The sequence below is a fragment of the Giraffa tippelskirchi genome, chromosome 5, assembly GCF_054371585.1.
Source record: "Giraffa tippelskirchi isolate mGirTip1 chromosome 5, T2T-mGirTip1v1.2.pri, whole genome shotgun sequence".
Lineage (NCBI taxonomy): Eukaryota > Metazoa > Chordata > Mammalia > Artiodactyla > Giraffidae > Giraffa > Giraffa tippelskirchi.
Window position 1 is genome coordinate 181,857,993 of NC_137279.1, and position 24,860 is coordinate 181,882,852.

At 48.4% G+C, this 24,860-nt stretch overlaps 2 protein-coding genes and 1 pseudogene across 3 annotated transcripts; 2 read left to right on the forward strand and 1 right to left on the reverse strand.

Annotated features, from left to right (window-relative positions):
• The first annotated feature begins 2,230 nt into the window (after nt 1-2,230).
• Nucleotides 2,231-11,343, forward strand: LOC145507801 (uncharacterized). Its single transcript, XM_081495212.1, has 6 exons — nt 2,231-2,630; nt 6,038-6,314; nt 8,357-8,503; nt 8,757-8,892; nt 9,930-10,027; nt 11,166-11,343. The coding sequence occupies exons 2-5, from the start codon at nt 6,139-6,141 to the stop codon at nt 9,939-9,941; spliced, it is 471 nt and encodes a 156-aa protein (XP_081351338.1). The 5' UTR covers nt 2,231-2,630; nt 6,038-6,138; the 3' UTR covers nt 9,942-10,027; nt 11,166-11,343.
• A 94-nt stretch (nt 11,344-11,437) lies between these two features.
• On the reverse strand, nt 11,438-23,033 carry UTP11 (UTP11 small subunit processome component). The gene is made up of 8 exons (XM_081495210.1): nt 22,903-23,033; nt 18,813-18,874; nt 17,507-17,609; nt 16,132-16,245; nt 15,545-15,638; nt 15,318-15,448; nt 12,940-13,050; nt 11,438-12,221 (listed from the first exon to the last, which is right to left on the reverse strand). Exons 1-8 carry the CDS (start codon nt 22,963-22,965, stop codon nt 12,138-12,140), a joined length of 762 nt encoding a protein of 253 aa, XP_081351336.1. The 5' UTR covers nt 22,966-23,033; the 3' UTR covers nt 11,438-12,137.
• LOC145507925 (transformer-2 protein homolog beta pseudogene) lies at nt 16,352-17,284 on the forward strand (annotated as a pseudogene). Its single transcript, XR_014055240.1, has one exon. The product of XR_014055240.1 is annotated as a transformer-2 protein homolog beta pseudogene (transcript).
• Nucleotides 23,034-24,860: the final 1,827 nt, after the last annotated feature.

A 24,860-nucleotide genomic window follows, 5' to 3' on the forward strand; every position in this document is an offset into this window, starting at 1 on the left:
TGACCCAGAAAATCAGTGGCAGGAGCAGCCTCCCAGCCTGTTCCCCACTTCTGATTCTTTGTGGCAACCCCATGGCCCTGGTGATGTGCGCTGAGCCCCTTCTAAGTACTAAGGCACTGTGCTGGGTTCTGGAGAGAGAGCACCCAGAGGGTCAGGGGAGACCCCATAGACAGTGGTACTACTAGACAAGGTCATGAAGAAAGAGTTGAGGGTTGCCTCCGGGGCTTCTAACTCAGGGCCTGGTCCCTAAGAGGTAAAACAACTCAGCTCCAACGCCCTCAGACCCCACTAGTTCCACCTTCCTGAAACTTCAAGCCTCTTCCTTCTCTGCTCAGAACCCTTCCACATACCTGATCCCAACACAGAAGATTCAACTCACGGTCAAGGCCACTAGACCCTGGGAAGCCACCGATCAAGACACTAATCCGACTACAGATTCCTTTAGGTCCCAACTCCTGCTTCTACTGCAGCCCTGCCCAGAGATTGACCACCAAACCATGCCCCAGGGCATCCCAGCCTCAAAGGCAGGGGCCAGGTACCTGGCTCCAGACTTCACTCCACTGTTTATCTTTAGGATGACCCAAGCTGGGTCATTTGTCATCTCTGGACTTCAATATATAAAATGAATCATTCCCTCGCTTACCCACCCATCCATCCTGCATCCATCCATTCAGCCACTCGCCAGCCATCCATGCACCCAGGCAACCATCCATTAATCTGTCTACCTACCCATCTACTCATCCATGCAACCTTTGATCACCTACCTCTTCAGCCACCCACCTATCCATTTACCTAACCACTCCCCATCCATCCTCTCATCCAATCATCCAGTTTAACAGGTCCCATGTTGAGAAGTAGGAACATGGTCGTAAATAAGACCAGTCCCCCTGTTCTTAAAATGCTCCTAGGCTAGCCTCTTCCCTTCCCTACCTCTCAGTCATATAGAGTAGGCATGTGAGAGCCCAAGTGAGACCACTGACTGGGAGGAAACAATGAAGTCTACTGTTACATCGATGGATCTTGTGTGTCAGAGCACTGCAATCTCCTTGCCCCACTCATTTCTTCAGGGCCCTACAGAAGATGGAGTCAGTATGGCCTTTGCATGGCCCTAGGACTCCCCTTAGCTCCAAATTCTCATTCCAGGGATGCCAGGTACTGACCTGAACTAGAGGAATTTCAAAGCAAGTGAGGGAGAGGAAGGAGCTTGCGAATATAACTTCTGCCAAGGCTGAAGATCACCACTGGGTCTGTTTTTCAACCAGAAACAGCAGCAGCATCTCAGCACCAGAAAGGTCTGGGGAATGTTCTAGACCCAGGCCTGTCCCCACCAAGCTGTGTGATCTTGACTAAGTCCCTGCGGTTCTCTGAATCTCAGTGCACTTGGGATGGGAGGGGAGTGTCCTGGGTCCTCCCCACTCTGAGGTGACCCCTCTCCATCCTCACTTCCCTTCCGGCCTGGGTGGGCCTGCCCTTCTGACAATGGAGCCTGTCTGAGCAGCCCACACATGAGGAGGAGTATGAAATGACGTGGTTGGTGTCCACAGCCCTGAGTCCTCTGGCTATTCAACCCCGCCCTCTCCTGACACAAACAACCCTCAGTCACCTCCCCCTCCCACCCCCCAGAATCCGGGCACAGCTGGGGCTTGCTATGCCCTGGTCACCCCATGAATCACCCCTCTATGGTCCCCGGGGGAGTGGTCCAGGGAGCATCCTACGCCCCAAGCGGGGTGAGGGCCAGCACCGAGGCCCTCAAGCAGGCAGTGTCCACAGGAACAATGGGGGCCTGTGGCTGGCAGCCGGAATGTGGCCATTGTCCTGCCCTGGCCCCCAACCCCAAGGCCTCAGGTCCCCAGGCCGGGCAGGCTGGCGTGGGTCGGTGCGTCAAGCACTCGTGTGCCAGGGCCAGGACACACAGCCTGCCGCTTCCCCTCTCTGGGCAGGCGGATGGGTGGGCCGCCAGGCCAGAGCCCACCTCCGCACCCCAGCTCACAAAGGATCACGAGCTCAGGGTGAGGAGAAGCAAGGCTGGACCCAGGGAAGCCAAGCCAGCCTCGGACCCACTCATCCCTGGGCTACTTGGAGCAGACTCAGAGAAGGTGCCTCACGGCTCCAACACCCAAGCTATACATCACAGTGGGGAGGGGGACCACATTAGAATAATGCAGGATTAGAGTGGGGTTGCTATAGCGACGTATTAGGGCAATACATCTAGGGAGCCCAGCCCCTTGGTGATGTATGACTCTGCTCAGCTGAGGGGAGCAGGGGGAGGGGACCTGTCCCGCCCCTCCGAGGGGTGAGCAGACGCCAAACGTGCTCTTCACTGGGGGAGAACACCTGCCTTGGACTCCAAAAAAAGGCTCCTCAGAATTATGTCAAGACTGAGACAGACACCCTGCAACCCAACCTCCAACAACCCCCACTGGGGTCCACGCTGAGCTCAGCTTCAAGTCCAGATCCCAGCTCCAGCCTCTGCCTCAGTCCCAGCCTCCATCCCTGCCCTCCAGGCCCTTCTCCTTTCTGCTTCAGTGCTGAGGACCATTCCCATACTGTGTCCCCAGCATCCAGTGGGGTCCACAGGACTATATGGGGGTGGGATGGAGGAGGCAAAGAAGAAAACAGAGCGGGGAGAGGTAAGAGCATCCAGAAACACCCCTCAGTCAAACCACTCAAAGCTATTCATTCGAGAGGTTGAGGGTGCCCGTGCTGGTCCCTTCTCACCCACGGGCTTCCCCATGCCAGTATCTGGGTACCCTATCCCCATATCCCAGATCTGGGAATTTAACTTCCCTCTATACCCCCCAGGGCCACCAAGGGGGTATTGGTGTAGACTAGCCCTAGAGTCAGACTTGGATGAGGCTCCCAACAAAGGAGACTATGTTAAAACATCTTCATGTAATGTTTGTAACAAATTGCGTGACAAAGTCAGACCATGGACTCCCTTTCCAACTTCTGTAGCATGTCATTTGTACTGGCTTGCCCCATCTCAGAGGCCCCCCTATTCTCAACCCCCTGGGGATTTCGAGTTTCTCTTCAGATAACCTGCTTGGCTGTATCCACCTTGGTGAGGAAGAAGAGGCAGGATGGATAAACCCCTTCAAGAATCATAGATGTGAGAGAGAGAGAAATTAGGAGGTTGGGATTAACATATAAAAGACTATCTATATAAAACAGATAATCAACAAGGACCTACTGTATAGCACAAGGAGCTATACTCAATACTCTATAATAACCTATGAGGAAAAAGAATATGAAAAAGAATAGATAAAAGAATATGTATAACGAAATCACTTTGCTGTCCACATGAAACTTACACAGCATTGTAAATCTACTATATTCCCATATAAAATATTTTTTAAAAAATTTTTTAACATTTATTTATTTGGCTGCATCGAGTCTTAGTTGTGGCACACAGACGTCTCTCCAGCTGTGGCGTTTGGGCTTAATTGCCTCACAGCATGTGGGATCCCAATTCCCTGATCAGGTATTGAACCAGCAACACCCCCCCACCCCCGCCCGCACTGAAAGGTGGGGTCTCAACCCCTGGACCACCAGGGAAGTCCCTTAAAATTTTTTTAAAGAAAAGAAAATGCTTTAGGACCTTTCCCTAGCTTCTCAAAAAAAAAAAAAGAATCATAAGTGCACGTATATCCCTATCTCTGTCTCCATATATCTTGACTTTCCATCTGTGTAAACATGTCTGTGTGTAACTCATTGTGTGGGTGTGTGTGTGCGCACGCACACGCCTTGCCTCCTAACTGAATGGTAATTTTTGGTTAATTCAATTGATTACAATAATTACACAATCCCCCGAAACTCTTCCTTTTTCCTTTTGAAAGTAACACTCTGGCCCAGTGCCAGAGGGTCGGAGAGTGTGGCTCCAGCCCCAGCTGAAAAGTGCTGACCTAGACTTCCCTGACTCTCACTAGAGGAGGGCATAGACCTTGCCCTCTATGTGCACGTACATGCACTCCCTGTGCCCACGAACACATGTGGGTAAACATACACACACACACACATACACTTTGGCCCTACCCTGGTGGTGTCCCCATGATGGAAAAAACTTTATCCCTGTGAAGGGCGTTTCTTCCCTCACTGCCCTTCATCCTCTGGGAGCCTCCTCGCTCACACTCACACGGACATACATGTTCACACACAATTTATGCACACACACAGCAGAGGGAAGAGGAAAGGCCAAAAGAAGATAGATGAAGAGATCACATGTGCCCAGGAGGCAGCTCCGGGTGGGGGCAGCAGGGTGCCTGGGGTGTACTGAGTGGGAGAGGAGCTTCGTGGCTTCCTCTCTTCCCCAGCCAGCGACCAAAGGTCAGCCCAGGCGGCTCAGCCACGTGCGGTCCACCCACCCCGGTCAGGTCATGTGAGCCCAGGGCCAAAGCCTCATCAACACACCATTGTCCTCCAGAGCCCAGCCTCGTGCTGGAGGGAGCAAGCCCCCTCCAGCCCAAGACCATTCAGGGCCCTTTCAGAATCTGTGGCCCCCTCCCAGAGGGACCCTCTCAGCCCCCACCTTGAGGACAAGCTGCCTGATGCTCAGACTAATGCTACCCTCTTCAGGACCTCCCGTCCACTTCTGAGACACAGGGAGGAACGAGCTCTCCACTAGCACTGAGAGTGACTGGGGTGGGAGTGGTGAGCGGGCAGAGGAGGAAAGGGCCTCTTTCTTTCTCTTGTGCCCTCTGAGGGGTACATACACCACCCCTGCCACCCCCATCCCGTCCCATACCCCACATATTCTGGAGAGGAGAAAGAGTGAAGCGGAGAGGGCCCAAGAGTTGCCCTGAAGGTCATCTTGCACGTCAGCGCGGGGATGGGCCCCAGAGCCCCTTGCGCCCTGGCTCCCCGCCTGGGCCACAACACAGGCTCCATTGACTCCTGGGTGCCCTCTTTCCCAAGATGCACGCAGGCTGTGGGCTCGTGGTTCCGGCCCACGGGCCCCTAAGTCCCACAAGGCTCCACAGGTCCTGGCCCCACGGCACCCGCCCAGGAAAAGAGGCCAGAGCTGGCTGGCTGGACAGCGTGGGTGGATGCATCTCCTAAGAAGCTGGCAGAAGAGAGGAAGAAGGAAGGGAGGGACACTTCGCAGGATCTTCATGATCTGGGCTAAAGGCCCTCGTGGCCCACCCCTGAGCCCCACCCTACCCCGCCAGGAGTGCAGTCAAAGATCTCAAGTACCCAGCTAGGATAGATTCTCCATCAGGGCCTCCTCTACCCACTCCTCTTCCCTCCTAACTCCCTGCAAAAACGGGGATCGCTGCCCCTGCCGCCAAGACTAAACCTGGGACAAAGCCACCCTGGCCCATCCTCTGTCTCCTGCAAGGGAAGTCAGGTGGAAAAGGATGGTTATACCTGGGGGAGGGGGATCAGAGGAAAGCCAGGCTCCAGCAAGGGGAGGGCTGCCCCAGCAGGATGACAAGGAGATGATTAAACCCACAGAGAAGATTGATAAGAGAGCTAAACAGCTGCAGCTCTGCAAGGTGGGCTGGGGACAGATCTCATCTTGTCCTGGCGTCTCTCAGAGCACTCGGGGGCTGGGCAGTCTGGCTGAGCTTATGACATACCCAAGCTCCCCAGGACTGGGGGCTGAGGAGGGCTCACACCTCCTTCCCCCAACCCCCAGGCCTCTGATGGTGACTTCCCAAACCCAGTGCCCACTCCCACCAGCCCAGAGTTGCCTCCCCGCTCAACACCCCTCTGCACCTAGGCAGCGCACCCCTTCTCACCGGTGCCCCCTTCACCCACAGCATCTCGGCCACAGCTCTCACTCTCGTTATTATCAGATGTGATTTACAGCGGAAATGCTGAGTCAGACAAACCAAGACTCCCCAGCAGAGGCAGTGAGAGAGGAGAGTCCAGGGGAGGCGGCCCTCTCCGGGGCAGGGGTCTCAGAAGAAAGTCAGGAGACGGGAATCCGGGATGAGCTGGAGGGTCATCTCTCCTGTTTCTCCTGTCTGTTCCAAGCCCAGGATCCTCACCTGGGTCTCTTGAACTTTCAGACCCCTTTTTCTGATTCCCCACCCAGCTTTGCAGCCTCTGATCTTCCTTGACAAGTTGGAAGAGAACAGCCCAGGCATCCAGAAGACTTGACATCGAGGTCGTTCTGCTGGGCCATTTCCTCACACCATGGCTCATGATCCAGAGATGGAGAGGAGCAGGAAAAGTGCATTGCTGGGGTCCCAGCCCCCCACTCTGCAGCAGAAAGCACGGGCACTGTGCACTCCTGTGGGCATCCGAAGGCACTGGGACACGTGGGGTGCACGCCTCTGCTCCCACCTTGCGCTGAAGAGCTCAGCAGGCAGGTCCGTCTCTGCTCCCTAGGTCTCTGACTCCCTGGCAGGGAGGAACTGGGCATTGTTGCCAAAAATAAATGTTCACTCTCCCGCTCCCTGGCTCCCGGCTCCCGCTCATTAGGATGCGTGGCGTTTGGCTGCGGTCCCACACCTTGCAGCTCATTATAAATATGCAGTCGCTGCTGGCGCTACCCCAATCATCTCTGCAATCAGAGCTTTTAATTAGGTTAATTAAATTGTATCAAATCTCGCAGGGACGCAGTTCACTGATGCTGATGAGGCAGCCAAAACAGACCCCAGCTCCTGCGCTAATGAAGGCCGCTGCCTGCCTGCGCAGCGAGGGAGCCCGAGCGCATAATAAACGGGCGCGTCCTCTGGGAGGAGCTGCTGCTGCCCAGGCCCTGGGCTCTGGGAACCTGGCAGGGGGTCTGCCCCAGCCCACCAGGCTCCAGCTGCAGCAGAAACTCCTGCTGCGGAGGACCATTGCCTTTACTTGAGAACTAACACTCGAGAACTAACCTGGGCAGCTTCAGGAGCCCAGGCAAGAAGGCTGGGTCAGGGCAACACTGAGAACCTGCCACCCCTACACGGCAAACTTAGGTGTGCCCCGAGATCCACTGGCTCCATCTGAGAATCCCTCTTTCCCTCTCCTCCAGAATGGCCCAGAAAGGCCAGGGCCCCAGCCCCTGCACACACACACACACACACACTGACACACGCACACACCCCTGCCACTGCCCCTCTGGATTGTCTTATGAGCCAGGGAGGCCAGACTGAGACTACAAAGCTCATCCAGTCACTGCTGGCCTGTTCTCCATCTGCCGTGGAGGCCATCTGCCCCAGGCAGGGAGGGGTGGGCGTGGTTTATAACGCTACCAGCCAGTAGCAGGACAGGGTGGTGCCCCATAGTCTCCACGTGCCAGATGGACCCTAAATCTCCCCACGTACCACTCCACCTCAAGAGCTCTCTCTGAGGGAGGGACACTTGCCCTCCAACCCCCTGGGATCAAATTAGCTAGAAATGCAAGAGAGCCACCCTTTCCCCAGCCCCTGACCATCCCAGTCCCCTGGCAATCCACAGCTAGCCACAGACTCCAGAACTAGAGAGCCCCGCAAAGGTCCTCCCCTGTCTTTATGCAGGAAGGCAGGTGCTGCCACCTCTAAAGGGACTGTCCCCAATGCTCCACTCAGCCTGGCTCCAGCCCCCTCCTCTTAACCCCTCTGTCACTGGCCTCAGTGTCGCTGAGCAGCTGATAAGATGGGGAAATTTTCAGTGCTCTCGGGACACATTTCTGCTGTAGAAGCTGGTTTTTTGGTTTGGAAAGGTTTTTTTTTTTTTCCATCCAGTAATGTGAAAACATGAAACCTGAAACCAACCCCCCCCCCCGACATTTGTCACCTCAGAGAGAAGCCTTTGGGGGAAATGGGAGAGAGCTGTAAATGAGTCAGGCTGATTCAGGGCAGGGGGGTGCTGCCCAGCTGCCTCCGGGGCACCACAATTCATTAACACTTATGATCTGGGCTTGGCCGTCAGGTGACAGATGACAGGAGGAAAGGAAAGGGCTTCCTTTCCACCCTCCACCCCAAAGAGCAGTCCCCCGATAAACTCCTCTTGGCGAGAAACAGTAGGTCCCTGGCTCTGTTTTGAGCCAGCCTCTCCCACTGCCCTCAGCACCACCACCCGGCACAGTCAGCTCGCCTCGCACCAGAGAGGAAAGGGCCATGGCCATTACCAGGGCCATCGAGGGATGCAGACAAAACCGGACAGGGAGAATGAAGTACTCCCTTCAGTTAGGAGAGATACAGGTTAGACTGCACTTTCCCAAAAGTACTGATGATGCATCTGGAAATAAGGAACAGGGAGATTCCTTATAGGGAGTCTGAAGAGGCAGGTGAGATTTTTTCTGTCTGACCAGAGAAGTCAGGGAAGGAGAACAAGAAGAAGCATGAACTGGGCAGCCTGTCGAACCTCCTAAGTCTACGCACTGGGCTTGGGGAAGGAAACTCTGTCTCTTGGAGTTCCGTAGCTGCTCTCTGCCTCTTCCCCACAGTTCTGCTGAGACAGACCCAGGGAGCCGGGCCGTGGGAGCCCTGCCAGCAGGGAGGCCCCGTGACCTGGCTGGCAAGAGCGCACCCTCTGACCCCAGGAGACAGCTGCACAAGAAACCTGCCGGCTCAGCCCCAAGACGGTCTTTCAGGTACGCCTTCGACTCCGCTCACCTGGGGCTCTGAGCCAGGACTCCCACCCAGGCTTCCCCCGCCCTTCTCCGACACCCCGTGCATGAGGCTCTGCGAAAGGGAGGCCAGCACCAGACACCCACTCACCTCTCTGTCTCAAGTCCCAGCAGGCCCGGCCTCGCTGGCCTCCACAGGTCGGCGGAGCGAGTCTGCATCTGCTCGAAGCCTCCCCTGCTGGAAGTCGTGCAGCTCTAATTGTTCGCTGCCCCACAGCCAGCAGCTCAGGGAGAGGAGCAGGCCGCAAACAGAACTGCACATAGACAGACCCCACCATGTCTCACTGGAACCACCCATCATTGGACGACCTGGGACTCCAACACAGGCTTCCTCCATGATCCTCACCAGAAATGTGAGGGGAAGGGCCTTTCCTGCCCAGTCCCTTGGGGGCCACACCGATCTCAAGCTGGGCGGGGGGACGGGTAGGAAGGGGACTGGGGTGGAGAACATCTGTTTTCACAGGAGCTCACTTACGTGGCATTAAATCCAATAACCAAATGCCTACCAAGCACCTACGGAGTATTGGGTGCTTTCAACGCCAGCACCCTGAGTGCTAACCTCAGCGAAGGGGCAGCAGCTCCACCTACTGGGCCCTTCCCCACTCTGTTGGCAGGAATCAGTCCAGTATAAGACTTCATTCAAATAAAACCAGAACAGCCAGGGCTTGATATTCTCCTGCTTCAATCAGAAGGGCCCTAAGAGGTGGCAGTGGACTAAAACGGAGCTGGGCTGGCTGGTTCTCTCTGCTGGAGAGGCCTGGGGCTTCCATGTTGCCTGTGTAGCGGCTGCTTTGGAAACTTGGGTTTGTACAAGAGATCTGATTCACGTGTGTTCTGCCAAGAGAAATGCTCTCCACTTCTGGGGGCTGCCACATTCTCCTTGGCACAGCTAGAGCAGATGCCACCAAGAGCCCAAGCACCCTCTGGACCTGGATGGGATGGATCCTAAAGAAACAATAGTCTCTCTTTTCCAAGCAAGGAGCCAGGAGTCTGAGATTCCAACAGGCACGAAAATGTCAAAGCCCTTGGCCTGTTTTCAGGACCCATGAAGCTGGAGCCTCTTAGGTTCATCAGAGGGGCAGCCAATCTTTCCCCTTAGAATCCTTGGGCCTTGAAGACAGCCTTCAGTTTAAGAGCAGCTCTGGACCCCTAGGCTTCCCAGGTGGCACTAGCTAGCGGTAAAAAAACCCACCTGCCAATGCAGGAGACGTGAGACGCAGGTTTGATCCCCGGGTTGGGAAGATCCCCTGGAGAAGGAAATGGCAACCCACTCCAGTAATTCTTGCCTGGAGAATCCCATGGACAGAGGAGCCTAGTGGGCTACAGTCCATGGGGTCGCAGAGTCGGACAAACAGCGGCCTTCAGGATCCCTAGCTTTATCCCCTTACAGCTAGTGCTCTGATGACTTCTACCCTGGAATTACTCAAGAGGATGGACCTTCCTGCTCCATTTGACTTGTGCAGCTACATATCATGTGAGGACTTGTGGGTGAGTAACCTGTCCAGGGGCTTCCCTGGTAGCTCAGCTGGTAAAGACTCCGCCTGCAATGCAAGAGACCCTAGTTCGATTCCTGGGTCAGGAAGATTCCCTGGAGAAGGGATAGGCTACCCACTCCAGTATTCTTGGGCTTCCTTGGTGGCTCAGAAGAATCCGCTTGCAATGTGGGAGACCTGGGCTCAATCCCTGGGCTGGGAAGATCCCCTGGAGTAGGGTATGGCAACCCACTCCAGTATTCTTGTCTGGAGAATCCCCATGGACAGAGGAGCCTGGCGGGCTACACGCAGTCCATGGAGCCCCAGAGTCAGACGCGACTGAATGACTAAGCACAGCACAGCCACCTGCATCCGTGAAACCCTAGTGTTGTTTGTGAACCAAAGGACATGCAGATATGCACACACCCGTGTTTCAGCCTGAGCAGTAGGTACCATGTGCATCTATTAACCTGAGAATCTACAGTGTGGGCAGCTTTGTGTGGGAGCGTGCTCCACCAAAAGCATTTAGGTGTACTCCCCACCCTCCTCCCACCTTTCCCCCAAGCAGGGACAAGGGAGTCAGAGCAGCAGGATCAAGCTGTGCTGTCCCAGGGGCAGACTGCTGCTGGATCGGCCTGCTCCTCTGTCCAACACCCATGTGATGAGTCCTTTCCTGGCTCAAGTCTCAGCTCTCCAGATGCCTTTGTCATAAGACTATCAACATTCACTTAGCTCAGCACCTTTCCAGACTGGGAAGCGCTTCCTTCCTGAAGGCAAAAGCTGCTGGCTTCTAATCCCTTGGCCCTTCTTCCTGTTTTCAGGGCCCCCAGATCTATATATCCCACCCAAGTACACTTTGACGAAATAGGCTTTCAGTTTAAGCTTTGTACAGAACCTAACAGTCATGGAAATTAAGTTTTAACACTTTTTTTTCCTAATCTTTAAAATCCACCCAGAGCAGTTCCCCCTCCAGGGAGTAAGGTGTAAGCAAGCCTCCCAGAATCCTGCTCCTCCCACATTTGCTCTAAGCATGCTCGGCCCTGTCCTGACTGGTCTCAGCCTACCATCCCTATATGGGCAGGGAAGGGAAGGGTGAGACTGGGAAGTCTGTGTGTCTGCTGCACACACCCTGGGGCTGGGGTCTCTATTTCCAGGGTGAAGGCTTGTACCAAGCCATTTACAGCCTTGCAGTCAAGAATTGGCCAGGAGGGCAGGAACACAGAGCCTGGTCTGTTCTGTTTCATCAATCAAGAAATGCCCCTGTGAGTTCCTGATTCCAAGGGTTTCTACTAGCAGCTGTAAAGTGTAAAAAAAAAAAAAGAAAGAAAAAAATCTTTCCTGGCTAACTTATGCAGCCACCTGAATATCCAACAAATGAAGAATGAGTGAGGGTAAAATCAGTCTATCCACTGGATAAAACATTATATAAATATTAAAAATACTTTATTTTTACTATGAGCATATATTACTTTTAAAAATTTAATGATGTAACCAAATGGAAAAGAGCTAATGATTTAATAGTAAATGAAAAAAGTAGGCCATAAAAGTGCTTAATTACAACTCCAAAACATGAAAACCAACAACAGTGCCAACTTTCACAAAATGGAGGAAATTAACCAGGATGCTCTTGGTAGTTGTTCACCCCAACTCCCCTAATGTCCTAGCCTGTAAGTATATGCAAAAGTTATCTGCTGTTCTTCAGTAAGTATTGGGATTACGGATGAACTCATTTGTTTGCCAAATTTGCTATATAAAAGATTATACTCCTTATAAGATGAAAACAATGCAAGTATATAAAAATAAGACTGGTGTCAGGGGGTTCCATGGTGGTCCAGTGACTGGAACTTGGCATTTTCACTGCCCTGGGCCTGGGTTTGATCCCTGGTAGGGGAGCTACAATCCCAGAGGCTGCACAGCTCAGCCAAAAAAAAGACTGAGTTCAACAACCCGCAATTCAGATGGGGGAAGGGGCTTTAATGTTGTTTGTATCAAATGTCAAATCTACAAAAAAATTATGGTTACAAACAGGAGAACCAAGTCACTTCGACCAATAGAACTGGAAGTTACTGGGAAAAGAAAATGTAAACTCTGTTCCATGTGGAATGACAAGGCTTATCTATAACACTTCACCGTTTCCGACGACTCTCAAATTTGTAAATAGCTGGGGAGTTCACTGTTTCTTTCTTCACTTTCACCTTCCGAGTTTTATCCTACAAAAGAATAAAAACGTTACCAGTAAATCACAGAAGAGGACTGTGTAAAATAGAAAGTTTAATAACTAAAGCCCCTAATTCAGCTCATCTCAACATTCAAAAGAGACAAAGCCCTTCGCCCTAAGGCAGCCCTGGCTGGATGACTCAAGTCCATCCCCAGGCATCCGTAATGATGTTGGCTGCGCAGAAGTTCTTGTGAAAACTGAGAAGAAAGGTACTCAAATCATCTTTTTTCTTTTTTAGTAGGGCTTCTTCTCTTACGGAACCCCAGTTGAGAAAAGCAGACCAAAATGATCTGCAAAGCCAAAGAATTTGACATTTAGAGGAATGATAATAATATGAAAGGGGCATCTTATATTCCTTAGCTCTGCTATTTAACTACACGATGTTGTCTATTTTTAAATACCAGTGAATGACACGCACTGTTTTGTTAACCTGTTTAAATGTTACAGATAGCTGTTCATAAGCTATAAAGTTCATATGCCACCCGATCCTACCCTTGACTGTTCGAAAGCACTGACTAATAAGCCCCTTATTACCTTCTTAATCAAGGAACATTTCAACACTGTCAGAGTAACAGACACTGGCTCAAACCACTGCCCCTGAGGAGCAGACATTTTCACTGGGGTTGATTTACACACAGCTGAAATCCAGTTTCAGTTAAGACCTTTACAAGGAAAAAATAAAATGAATGCCTAAGGCTCTCTCTCCTCACCAGAAGATCTTTGCGAGTCTGAATTTTCTGTGCAATAACGAACAATTTCTTCTCACGCTCAATCCGCTGTGTCAGGCAGTCATACTGCTTCTGCCTCTCTTTCGCTATCCGCTGCAGAGGAAGCACACATTTTCAGAGAAACAATTAACAGGATAAAAATGAGTAAGAAACTGTTTTTTAGTCCACTTAGGCCCAAATGCATAAATAGTTTCATCAATTCCCTCCTTACTCCAGAATCAATGTTAACAAGACACTCTGAAGTTGTCCATTTTAAGAGCACCAAATTCCAGAGGCCAGTGGACCTTGGAGACTTACCCAGGGACACACAGTTCACCTGGAGCAGAGGCAGGACTGCGCCTCAAGACTCACAGATCCCAGGAATCTTTCCACTACTACTTGGAGCTGCTTCACCCTTTGTGTGAGCATCCCAGTCACCTAACGTGACACAGTATATAGAGAAGCAGAGAACGGTCCCTGGGCAGTGACCGCAAAACTCAGAGAGCAGAAAGACTCTGTCAGTAAAAGCAGACCTGAAAATTCTCACTGCTGATGATCCCTCAAAGTCCAGTGGTCCTTCACTCTTCCTTGGTGACACAATGGATAGGAATTCACCTGCCAGTGCAGGGGCCAGGTTCGAACCCTAGTCCAGGAAGATTTCATGTGCCACAGAGCAACTAAGCCCATGTGTCACAACTACTGAGCCAGCAAGCCCTAGAGCCTTGCTTGTGTGAACAAGAAAAACCACCACAATGAGAAGCCCTTGCACCACAACTAGAGAGTAGCCCTGCTCGCCGCAACTAGAGAAAACCCCCATTCAGCAATAAGACCCAGAGCAACCAAAAACAAACAAAAAAAAGAAATGGTCCTTCAATACGAGGGAATTACAGACCTCTGAGAAACTGATGAAAGCTTTGGATTCTTCCTTTTTTTGGAGATTCTTTCTTGACATAAATGTACCTATATGTTTGTATAAATTCATACAAACATACATACCTAGTCACATAAAATTTTAAGGTGGGAAGAAGGTGTTCACAGACTTCCTAGAGTCCATTCATGGATTTCCCAAACCCTCTGAGTTATAGACTAAAAATTCCCTTGTAAGCCACCACTAAGCAGTCTCTTAATCAAAATAATTTTGCTTTAAATAAGAGATTTAAAACAACCACCACCATTAGACAAAAGGGCAAGATTCAAACTTTCCCAACTTCCTCAAAGGTATGTTGCTGAACTATCCTACACAGGACCAATCTCTTTAGGGACTACTGCAATACTTGAGACGTGTCAGTAACACAGCTAATTGAAAACACAACTCCCTGACAAACAAGGTTAGCACTGGAACACTAGGTCAGCCAGCTCTTCGTCTGGAAGTGTTATCTACAAAGAGGGGAATATTACTGGCCTCAGACTTAAACGATTCACCAATTCTAGCACAGTCTCACAGCAGTGGTTTCAGACAGCTTTTGTTTTCACTTCACTGCACAGACTGTCAAATTTATGGGATTACCCAATATAGTCAAACTAATTAGGGGTATTTATATTACTAAAGCAAGTTTAGCTGCCTCTGAGCTAGAGAAGCTGCTGTGAAATTAAACATTGGAAGCAAAGCTGATGCGGTGTAAATGATTCAAATCAAAACAGAACAGCTGTCTGCTTGAAACACATTGACAGCAGTTTTTTAAATGAATCAGTCAGAAGTGAGAGTTCAACTCCAGAAGACTTGGAGAAAAAGCATGTCTTCTGCATGAACCCTGTTACAGCAATGGAAAGCACCATAAGGAAAAATCAATACAAAATCTGGGCTACAAATGTAGAACATGAAAGACCTTTGGGTACACACAGGCACTGTTAAAGGTTTAATATCAAAGCATACCAAATCCCTTCCTCTTCAGTGTCCTTCCCCCCACCCTTCTTTGTATTTTAAAACTGTTACCATCTGTTACAGCATTGAAAGCACAAGCCCAGGGTCAGAGGTGGAGTCAAACACAGACCTAGGGAATTCCCCGGTGGTGCAATGGTTAGGACTCCGTGCTTTACTGGGGCCCAGATTCAATGCCTGGTCAGGGAACCAAGATCTCACAAACTTCACAGCATGGCCAAAAAAGAAAAAAAAGAAGAAAACAAATGCAGACCTAAAGACCAGAACCTATGCTCCTGACCACTATGCCACACATCCTCCAATCTTAGAAACTAAGAAACCTTCCTCCACTTCCATTCCCATCACCAAATTCTCCTTCTACTTCTTCACGAGAACTTAGTACTTTTTCCACAAATAATCTTATGGAATGCTGGGGGGGGTGGGGGGGAAGCACGCAGTGGGTGGGGGGAAAGGAACCTAGATTCCCATAAACTCAGACCTGAAGAAAAATGGAGAAACTTACCTTAAGTCGAGTCTGATTGTTAACTCCTTTCACTTTCTCCTTCTGCAAGGTCTCTATTGTGGGTCTGTTAAAGACTCTGTCAACTAGTTCTGGGGCTGTTCGCAGGTGAGCGGCAATATCAAACTGTTCAACTAAAAGTCAAGACAATCCTTAAGGTGCTGTCTCTAACACCAAACAACACAGACCAACATGCTAGACTGTCCCAGAAACCTTCAAACATTTCATACCTTCCTTTTTGGTGTCAAAAAAAAACACATGTTTATTCTGTTGCTTCCCCTGGAAATCCAGCAGATGGAGCTCTGCTTTTAGTCTTTCAATTTTCTGGAACACAGAATATGGTCTCATTTTATGTTGGGTTCTTCTAGGATATCAGAAATGAATTTGCAAAAGTTTAGACCATCATTATCACCAGCCAGCAAAGAATTTTCTTTCAAAAGAAAGGACCACTAAAATGTATCAAGCACCAACTATATGTCAGTTACGGGCATAGCCAGGCATTGCATAAAACTCATTTAATCCTTACAACAATTCTATGAGATAGAAATAAGGAAACAGCCCCAGGAAATTCATTTGTCCATAATCATGGGGTTAATAAAAGGAAGAGCCCGCATTTAAACCTAAATCTGTCTCCTTCTCAAACTTGACCTCTTTCTACTCTGCCATGCTAACTATACCTTTAAAACATTATCATAAGTAAGTGTACTTAAAGATTAGAAATGCCAGAAGGGATCAGCTTATAACTTGAGATCAATGGATTTCTATTTCTCTTCTTAACCAACAAAAACATATCAGAATAAACATTTTTAGTTGTTACCTTTGCTTCTGCAACCCTTTTCATTTCTATATATTTGATATCCTGAGTTCTCATTAGCTTCAGCTGTTCTGGAGTTACCTCTTCCTTCGTCTCCTTAATAACATGAACTCCATCCTAAAAATCCAAATTGAGAAGATACAGTTCCTATTAGAGTAAAATCATTAACAAGTTGTTGGCACAGTTCATGGCTGGTCCAAAGGCTACATATAACAGCCACTCAATGCACCAGGCCTCCAAGACACATGTTCAACTCAGCACCTCCTGTCACCAATTCAGAACAGCTCCAGCAGTATTTGGATTGAACCTGCACACTACAGATAGAGGTCTAAAAGAAGTGTTCTCTAAATATGGCCCAATGGCTGACATGTCTATTGCATCATGACCAGCAGTCTCGACGTTCAAGTTTGTATACTTTGAAAATGTAGATGATGCCAAGGAAGCAAAAGAGTGTGCCAATGGAATGGAGCTTGATGAACGTAGGATCAGAGTTGATTACTCTATAGCAACAAGACCACATAATCCTATACCAGGAATCTACACGGGGAGACCTACATACGGCAGTTCATGCCGTCAAGATTACTACAACAGAGGATATGATTGAGGCTATGATGTTCAGGACTGTCATAGTGGATCTTACAAAGGAAGTGAAGGAGGAGGATGGGGAACTGCTCAAGACAGGGATCAGACCTACAGAAGACAGTCACCTCCCTACTGTAGTTGTGGAGGATACAGATCACATCCCTGATCTCGATCATATTCACCTCACTGCTATTAAAGCAAGACGTTGAAAACCTTCTAAAGCCAGTCCTAGAGTTAGGATATTGCCTGTGGATAATATTTTTTAAAAAGTGAACAGTGACTTTTACACCTTCTATGACGACCACTTTTGATGGAATTGAAATGCTATTTTCATTCTGCACTCAGTACTTTGTTCAGTGTTTTCAGAAAAGCATGTTCAGCATGTATTTTTTTACAGTCTAAATTCTGATTGCTGAGAAGTTTCTACTGTACAAAATTTCATTTAAATGGTTTTTCTACTGAATCCAGGGTATTCTGAATATCGAAGCCTGTGTGTAAAATCCTTCCAAAGGCAAAAAGCAACAATAAAGTTTGGGTTTTACTTTTCCAACATAAAAAAAAAAAAAAGGAAAAAGAACGGGAACGGTTCCAGGCATCAAACAACTGAGACTCAGGGGCAGAAACACATGCTACTCGTGAAAGGGCAGCTTCACCTTGGATACTGACCAGGAGCACCTGACCAACTGGAGAAGGGCTAAATAAAAGCCCAGGATCCTCTCTCTCCATCTCCTCCCTCATCCCTATTTTCCTTTCTGAGTTGGAGCTCAAAATACCAACTGATCCATTAGGCACTCACCTGGAGTTTAACCCGGGTCATTTTATAGTAGAATTCATCTGGATTTTTTTCCAGAGCCTTCTTCCGGAGAGCTCTGAGGTATTCTTGCTTTTTCCGGTAGTCACTAAAAAGCAGGTTAAACAGGTTCACAGCAGAAAAGAAGAAAAAAACCATAATAAGCAAACTTTACAAGCATCTAGTGATATATAAAAAATGAAACTCAAAAAAGCCGAAGTGGTGACTAGATTTGACCCAGACTCCACTGTTGCAGACCTTGTTCATCTCTCTGTGGTTTCACTCCTATCCCAGTTCTACCTGAAACTAATAACAGTCCTTTTTTCATGTAAGTTTTAGTGCCATTTACATCATTACAGGGAGAGACCCAACCAAGCACAAATTAGAACTACTCAGACAGGATTATGAGGCAAGTCTGAGCACCAAGTAACCAAATAAGATTCAGAAACTACACGTTGTAGTACAGCACAGCACTAAAATCATGGACTCTGGAGCCAGACAGTCTGTGTTCAAACCCTGACTCCACCACTTCTGGCTGAGTAATCTTGGATAAGTTAGTTAACCACTCTGCATCCCAATTTAATTTGGGAAATGGGCGTGATAGTAGTATCCTCTCAAGGTTGCTAGGTGGAATAACTGAGTATAAAAATGATAACTCTCGTAGAACACTGTCTCAGGTATTATTATTATTATTTGCCTGAAAAACTCTGGGACCCAGAGCAATCCACTGAATCCATCACCATCTGCTCTGGGAGCATAAAAAAGGACCTCAGCTGACATGCATGGTTAACAAATAATTATAGAATACTTTGCAAATAAAGTGCTAAAGAAGAAGAAGAATGGGGATAATTGTTTTATAAGATGTTTTCAGAGTTCATTATCACCCACGCTCAGTCCCATGAATCCATCTTTCACAACTCTTCATTCCACACCACACATGGTGATGTAAGAGACTCAACAACTGGAATGTTAAGATTTTATCTTGAACGTCAAGAAAAGAGAGAGAAAAAGAGATTCAGCTTTTGGCTCAAACACCAAGGCAGAGGCAAATCAAAGCCACCATGAGAAAATGAGCTGGAACAACATAATAAAAAAAATTCACAATGCAACGACAGTTAAATAAATAGTGCTCCGCCTAAACAAAAAGAGAAGTTTAGGGTCCCAGAAAAGCTTCTAACAGGCTGCCAGAGCTTTTGGCCACTTTATCAATGGCAGGAAATTATCCCTTGTTGGACACTCAGGCAATTCAGCTGCAATACAGGGAGGTTGTAAGCATTTTTGGCAGCACCTCTACCAGAAGGACTGCACTCACTCTGCACGAAGCTTGTAATCTTTCTTTTTCTCCAGCAGGCCCAGATGTTTTCGAAAGCCAGGCTAGAAAACAAAAGGAAAAAAAAAAAGTGCTTAGTTTCCTCAGCAAACACATATCCGAATCAACATGACACCTGATAGGAACAAGAGTCTCTGGAGCGCTCAGTAAATCCATGTCCTGGCCAAGTGCTACCCTGCTCCCTCCCTCCCCAAACTGGGCTCTGCCCAAGGATGAGAGGCCACAAGTACTGCCATAGTAGGCTTCCTGGCCTATTAAGGACAGAGAAAGACAACAATGACTCGGCACTAAGCAAGCAGTTGCCAGTTGTACTAAAATTACTACGGACTTAATCCAAGGGTTTATAAAATACTATGAAGGGAAAACATAGTAACAGGGAGGCAACTGTGGTTAAGAGAGCTAAATTTAGAGTCTGAAGAACTGGGTTCAAATCCAAGCTCTACCTCTTAACAATCTGTGACCCTGCGCAAGTCACTTAACTTCTCTGAGTTGTCGTTTCCTAACTATAAAGTGCTTCAAAAGATTGAAGACAAAGGAAAAGAGGGTGGCAGAGAATGAGATGGTTAGATAGCATCACCAACTCAATGGACATGAACTTGCACAAACTCCGGGAGATAGTAGAGGACAGGGAAGCCTGGCGTGCTGCGGTCCGTGGGGTCGCTAAGAGTCGGACATGATTAAGCAACTGAACAACAACAACTATAAAGTGAGAATAACAGGACCTACTGCTCATGATTACCCTGAGAATTAAATGAGACTTTAAAGTGGTAGCTGCCTGCACATAGCAGGTGCCCAGCATATGTGTACTGTTATAATTCTAATTTTGGTACAAAGCATGAGAGAAAACCAAGAATGACAGAAAATACTTCCTAATAGAGAACCTGGATAGCATGGGAGGTACGAGGATTAAATCTTGGTATTATCTTTCTATAAGCTATCACTTGTTCAGCACTTAACCTATGGCAAGGTCAGTGCTAGAAATTTTTGCCTACATCATTATAACAGGCCACGTTTGCTAAAAATTACTATTACATCTTAGGCAATTTTGAAAACATAAAATTAAGGGAAAGAAAAAATCATTATAAAGAATTTGCATGTACTTTTACTTTAGTTTGTAACATCTAGGAGCTTTGACAGTCCCAGAAGGTTTAAAAAAAAAAAAAAAAAAGCCCATTCTCCTATAAGGGTAAGTATATAACATGAGTAAATAAAATTTTTATCAATGTGGGAAGAAAAAAAAAAAGAATCACTACTACAAAGCAATCTGCTAGGCTCATTAAACACAATCTCATTTATCCCCAAACAATCACAGAGAGTAGATAAAGCAGGCACAACTGTTATCCCATTTTTCCAAAAAGGGAAGGCAGTATAATGAACAGCTTGCCCAAGAACACAGACAGAACTGGTAAGTGGCAAAGCTAGAACTAGACCCATTCTATCCAGGGCCACAGTCTGCTCTTCCCCACTCTCCTACACTGCATCCTCTTCCACTCTGAATGATCTTGATCTTTGAGGAAGTACATAAACTCACTGTTTAAACTTCTATAACAACTTGGATGGGATTTTTAAGTCTCCTTTCTCATCCTCTATCCCTGAAGTGATGCAACAAAAAACTCAGTATTTAAAATAATACCCAAGCCCTCTCCTGATCATTATTTTAATTACAGCAAAGGGAGGCTGACAGAGAGTAGAAAGAAAACCCAAGCGTCAAAAGAGCAACAAAGTGAGGCAGAAATCTTGAAATCTGTCATGTCCACTTGAATGTACACCTGCGTTACAGGAGGAAGCCTGGCACCGAATCTGAAATAGCTCACATAATTACCCCCTCCATACCAACTATCTTCCAGTGCTCCGCCACTGCCACAGTGAGGACCTACAGGAAAGAGTCCAAACTTTACCCAAATATGGACTGCTGTCCTCAATGTGTTTACCACCCTTTCCAGCAAGGCCTTCTCACCTCTCCCACAAAGACCCTCCACTCCCACTCATACATGGCCTCTGTCTTCTCTGTGAATCCAAATCAACTACTCACAATTGTGCCTTTGGTCACACTAGTCAGGCTCTTTAACATCAGATTCCTCATTTGTAAAATGAGGATAACCTCCTCCTCACAGGGATGTTGTAGGATTACATGAGATAATCCTTATACAGGACACTAGCCTGGACCTAGCATATGGTCAGTGCTCAAAAAGAGACAGCTATTTTCATTGCCTTCCAAGTCCAACAAATCTCACAGTGACGCTTTCTCTCATCATCTCTCCTCTTCCCACTCATGTTTCTTATTAGGAATTTTTCTTTTTCCTTTTTTTAAGATATTTTTTTCCTTTTTTTTTCTTCCCCTCTCATATTTTTTACACAGCTCTTACAAACCTGCTTCTTTATTTAACCTTTGGTGGCTTTTGGATTCAGAGACCTGACCCCTGACTTTGTCAACTGCCAGCTATAGATGTGTGTCTTTGGGCAAATTATTTAACCTATCTGAGCCTTAGCTTCTCCATCTGCAAATGTAACATAATAGTAATGCCTACTTTCACACACTATTGAGAGCTAAATGAGATAACAGAGTAAAGCATTCTGCACTTTGGCTCTGGCACACAGTAAGCACTTATGGCTGTTATTACTTTTAGATAGATCTATATAGAGGTCCAAACAAGGTGGCAAATTACACTAGTCCCAACATACCACTGAGCACACAGCAAGTGCACAATAAATATCTGATAAATGCTATTAAGCTGGAAGACTAAACTGTGGTTGGGAGGCCTCAGTTCCATCCCATCCCATCAGTGACACAAATTTAGATACATCCTTCTCTCTTTCCCATCTGTAAAATGAAATTGGACCAGACATTCCTAAGGGCCTTTCTGGATCAGATATTGTGTGATTCCTGAGAGTAGTGGAATAAATGGATTCTGCATAAACGAATTCCCATTCAAGTTACCCACACAGAGACAACCCCCACAAAAATACAACAACTGTTTACCTGGCCTGAATTTGGTGTTTGTGACGGGGCAAGCCAATTCTGTTCTTTGAACCTCATTTGCCCCACCTACATAATGGGCTATCAAGAAAGCTGAGCACCGAAGAATTGATGCTTTTCAACTGTGGTGTTGGAGAAGACTCTTGAGAGTCACTTGGACTGCAAGGAGATCCAACCAGTCCATCCTAAAGGAAACCAGTCCTGAGTATTCATTAGAAGGACTGATGCTGAAGCTGAAACTCCAATACTTTGGCCACCTGATGCGAAAAACTGACTCATTTGAAAAGACCCTGATGCTGGGAAAGATTGAAGGCCGAAGGAGAAGACGAAAGAGGATGAGATGGTTGGATGGCATCACCGACTCAATGGACATGTGTTTGAGTGAACTCCAGGAATGGACAGGGAGGCCTGGCCTGCTGCAGTCCTTGGGGTCACAAAGAGCTGGACACGACTGAGCGACTGAACTGATACAATGGGCTTGGAAAACACGAACGTTACGGGGTAGACATAACAAAAAGTATATGCAGCAGATCTTCAGGGAACCTCAAAACCCAGGCATGATGATGATACTGCATTGGTAACACCGATCTCTTCGGGCTCAGCCCACAGACGCAGTGGACAGAGCTGAGCATCTTTAAACGCGGATTCCAGTTCCAGTCGGGACACTTAATGGCTGCGTAAACTTTGACCTCAACTTTCCGTAAGAAAATCAAACACTTTACACATAGTATCTTATTTAACCACCTCACCGAAACCTTGTAAGATAGCTTTATCTCCCAGGAATAAGAACAGCCGTTCTTTTCCTAGAGGGAACAACCATACCCTCCTCCCCAACGGCTAGGCTCCGCCCCAGCCACGCCGGCGTCGCTAGCATATATTTACATGTATTTACTTGTACCATCCCCGCACGGAAAAGGCCAAGATGCGCAGGGGGTGGCGTGGGGTGGGGTGGGGTGGCGTGGGGTGGGGTGGGGTGGCGTGGGGTGGGGTGGGGTGGGGTGGCGTGGGGTGGGGTGGGGTGGCGTGGGGAGGGCTGGGGCGAGAATAGCACATGGGGCCACCGGCCAGCGCTCAGTGGGGACTGTGGGACCCTACCTGGCTTCGCTCTCGGTGTTCCCGCTGCCGGGACTTAGCCGCCTTCCGAAATGCCGCCGCCATATCTGCTCACTCCTGGAAAAGCTCTTTACACAACGCCGGTTCCTCACCGCTTCAGTCGCCGGACCACTGATCCTAACGGAAATAAGCCAAGCGACCAGCGGCTTAGAACCGCCCAACTCCTCCCCGCAGCCTATCCAGCGCCTCTCTTCCCGGAAATACGTCATCTAATAACGGCGTCCACCACAGGCTGCTTCTGGGAAGTGTAGTTCTCTAGGTCTAGTCTCGTGACCCTACAACCTCCTGTTCTTATTCGCCAGAGCTTGTTCACGTGTACCGAAACCTCGCCTTCGCGCTCGGCTCCGCGTTGACACCTGGGAACACGTGGCTGGCACAGCCCTCGGGCTGAATTGGGCCTGGAGAGTGCGCATGCGCGGTCTCCTACAGCTCTGCCCCACTTGCTGTATTTAAGCGGTACGTTTAAAGCCAAGAGCCTTGGGAATTTCCCGGCGTATCGGGAAGACCGCTCTAAAGAGAGACAGGAGTCCTTAAAACCACCTGTTGCTCTGCCACTTGTTGGCTACATAACTTTGGACAGGTTACTCTGATACTGACAAGGGTTCCTGGCCTTCCCCAATCAACAGAAATTGACTAGAGGTATGGATGAAGGCAATGGCACCCCACTCCAGTAGTCTTGCCTGGAAAATCCCATGGATGGAGGAGCCTGGTAGGCTGCAGTCCATGGGGTCGCTAAGAGTCGGACACGACTGAGCGACTTCACTGTCGCTTTTCACTTTCACGCATTGGAGAAGGAAATGGCAACCCACTCCAGTGTTCTTGCCTGGAGAATCCCAGGGACGGGAGAGCCTGGTGGGCTGCCATCTATGGGGTCGCACAGAGTCAGACACGACTGAGGTGACTTAGCAGTATGGATGTGAGAGTTGGATCATAGAGAAGGCTGAGCGCTGAAGAATAGATGCTTTTAAACTGTAGTGTTGGAGAAGACTCTTGAGAGTCCCTTGGACTGCAAGGAGATCAGATCAGTCAATTCTAAAGGAAATCAATCCTTAATATTCATTGGAAGGATTGATGCCGGGGAGTTGGTGATGGACAGTGAAGCCTGGAGTGCTGCAGTCCATGGGGTTGCAAAGAGTCAGACAGGACCAAGCGACTGAGCTGAACTGATGCTGAAGCTGAAGTTCCAGTACTTTGGCCACCTAATGTGAAGAGCTGAGTCATTAGAAAAGACCCTGATACTGGGAAAGATTGAAGGCAGAAGGGAATGACAGAAGACGAGATGGTTGGATGGCATCACCGACTTGACATAAGTTTGAGCAAGCTCCTGGAGATGTTGAAGGACAGGGAACCCTGGTGTGCTGCAGTCCACAGGGTCACAAAGAGTCAGAACGACTGAACAACAAGAGGCTAGACAAGAAATTCAGGCAGGACTTTACCGCAGCCCTTGTCGCTCAAGTTCAGTTCAGTTCAGTTACACAGTCATGTCCAACTCTTTTCGACCCCATGAATCGCAGCACGCCAGGCCTCCCTGTCCATCACCAACTCCCGGAGTTTACCCAAACTCATGTCCATCGAGTCAATGATGTCATCCAACCATCTCATCCTCTGTCGTCCCCTTCTCCTCCTGCCCCCAATCCTTCCCAACATCAGGGTCTTTTCCAATGAGTCAACTCTTCGCATGAGGTGGCCAAAGTATTGGAGTTTCAGCTTCAACATCAGTCCTTCCAATGAACACCCAGGACTGATCTCCTTTAGGATGGACTGGTTGGATCTCCTTGCAGTCCAAGGGACTCTCAAGAGTCTTCTCCAACACCACAGTTCAAAAGCATCAATTCTTCTGTGCTCAGCCTTCTTCACAGTCCAACTCTCACATCCATACATGACTACTGGAAAAACTATAGCCTTGACTAGACGGACCTTTGTTGGCAAAGTGATGTCTC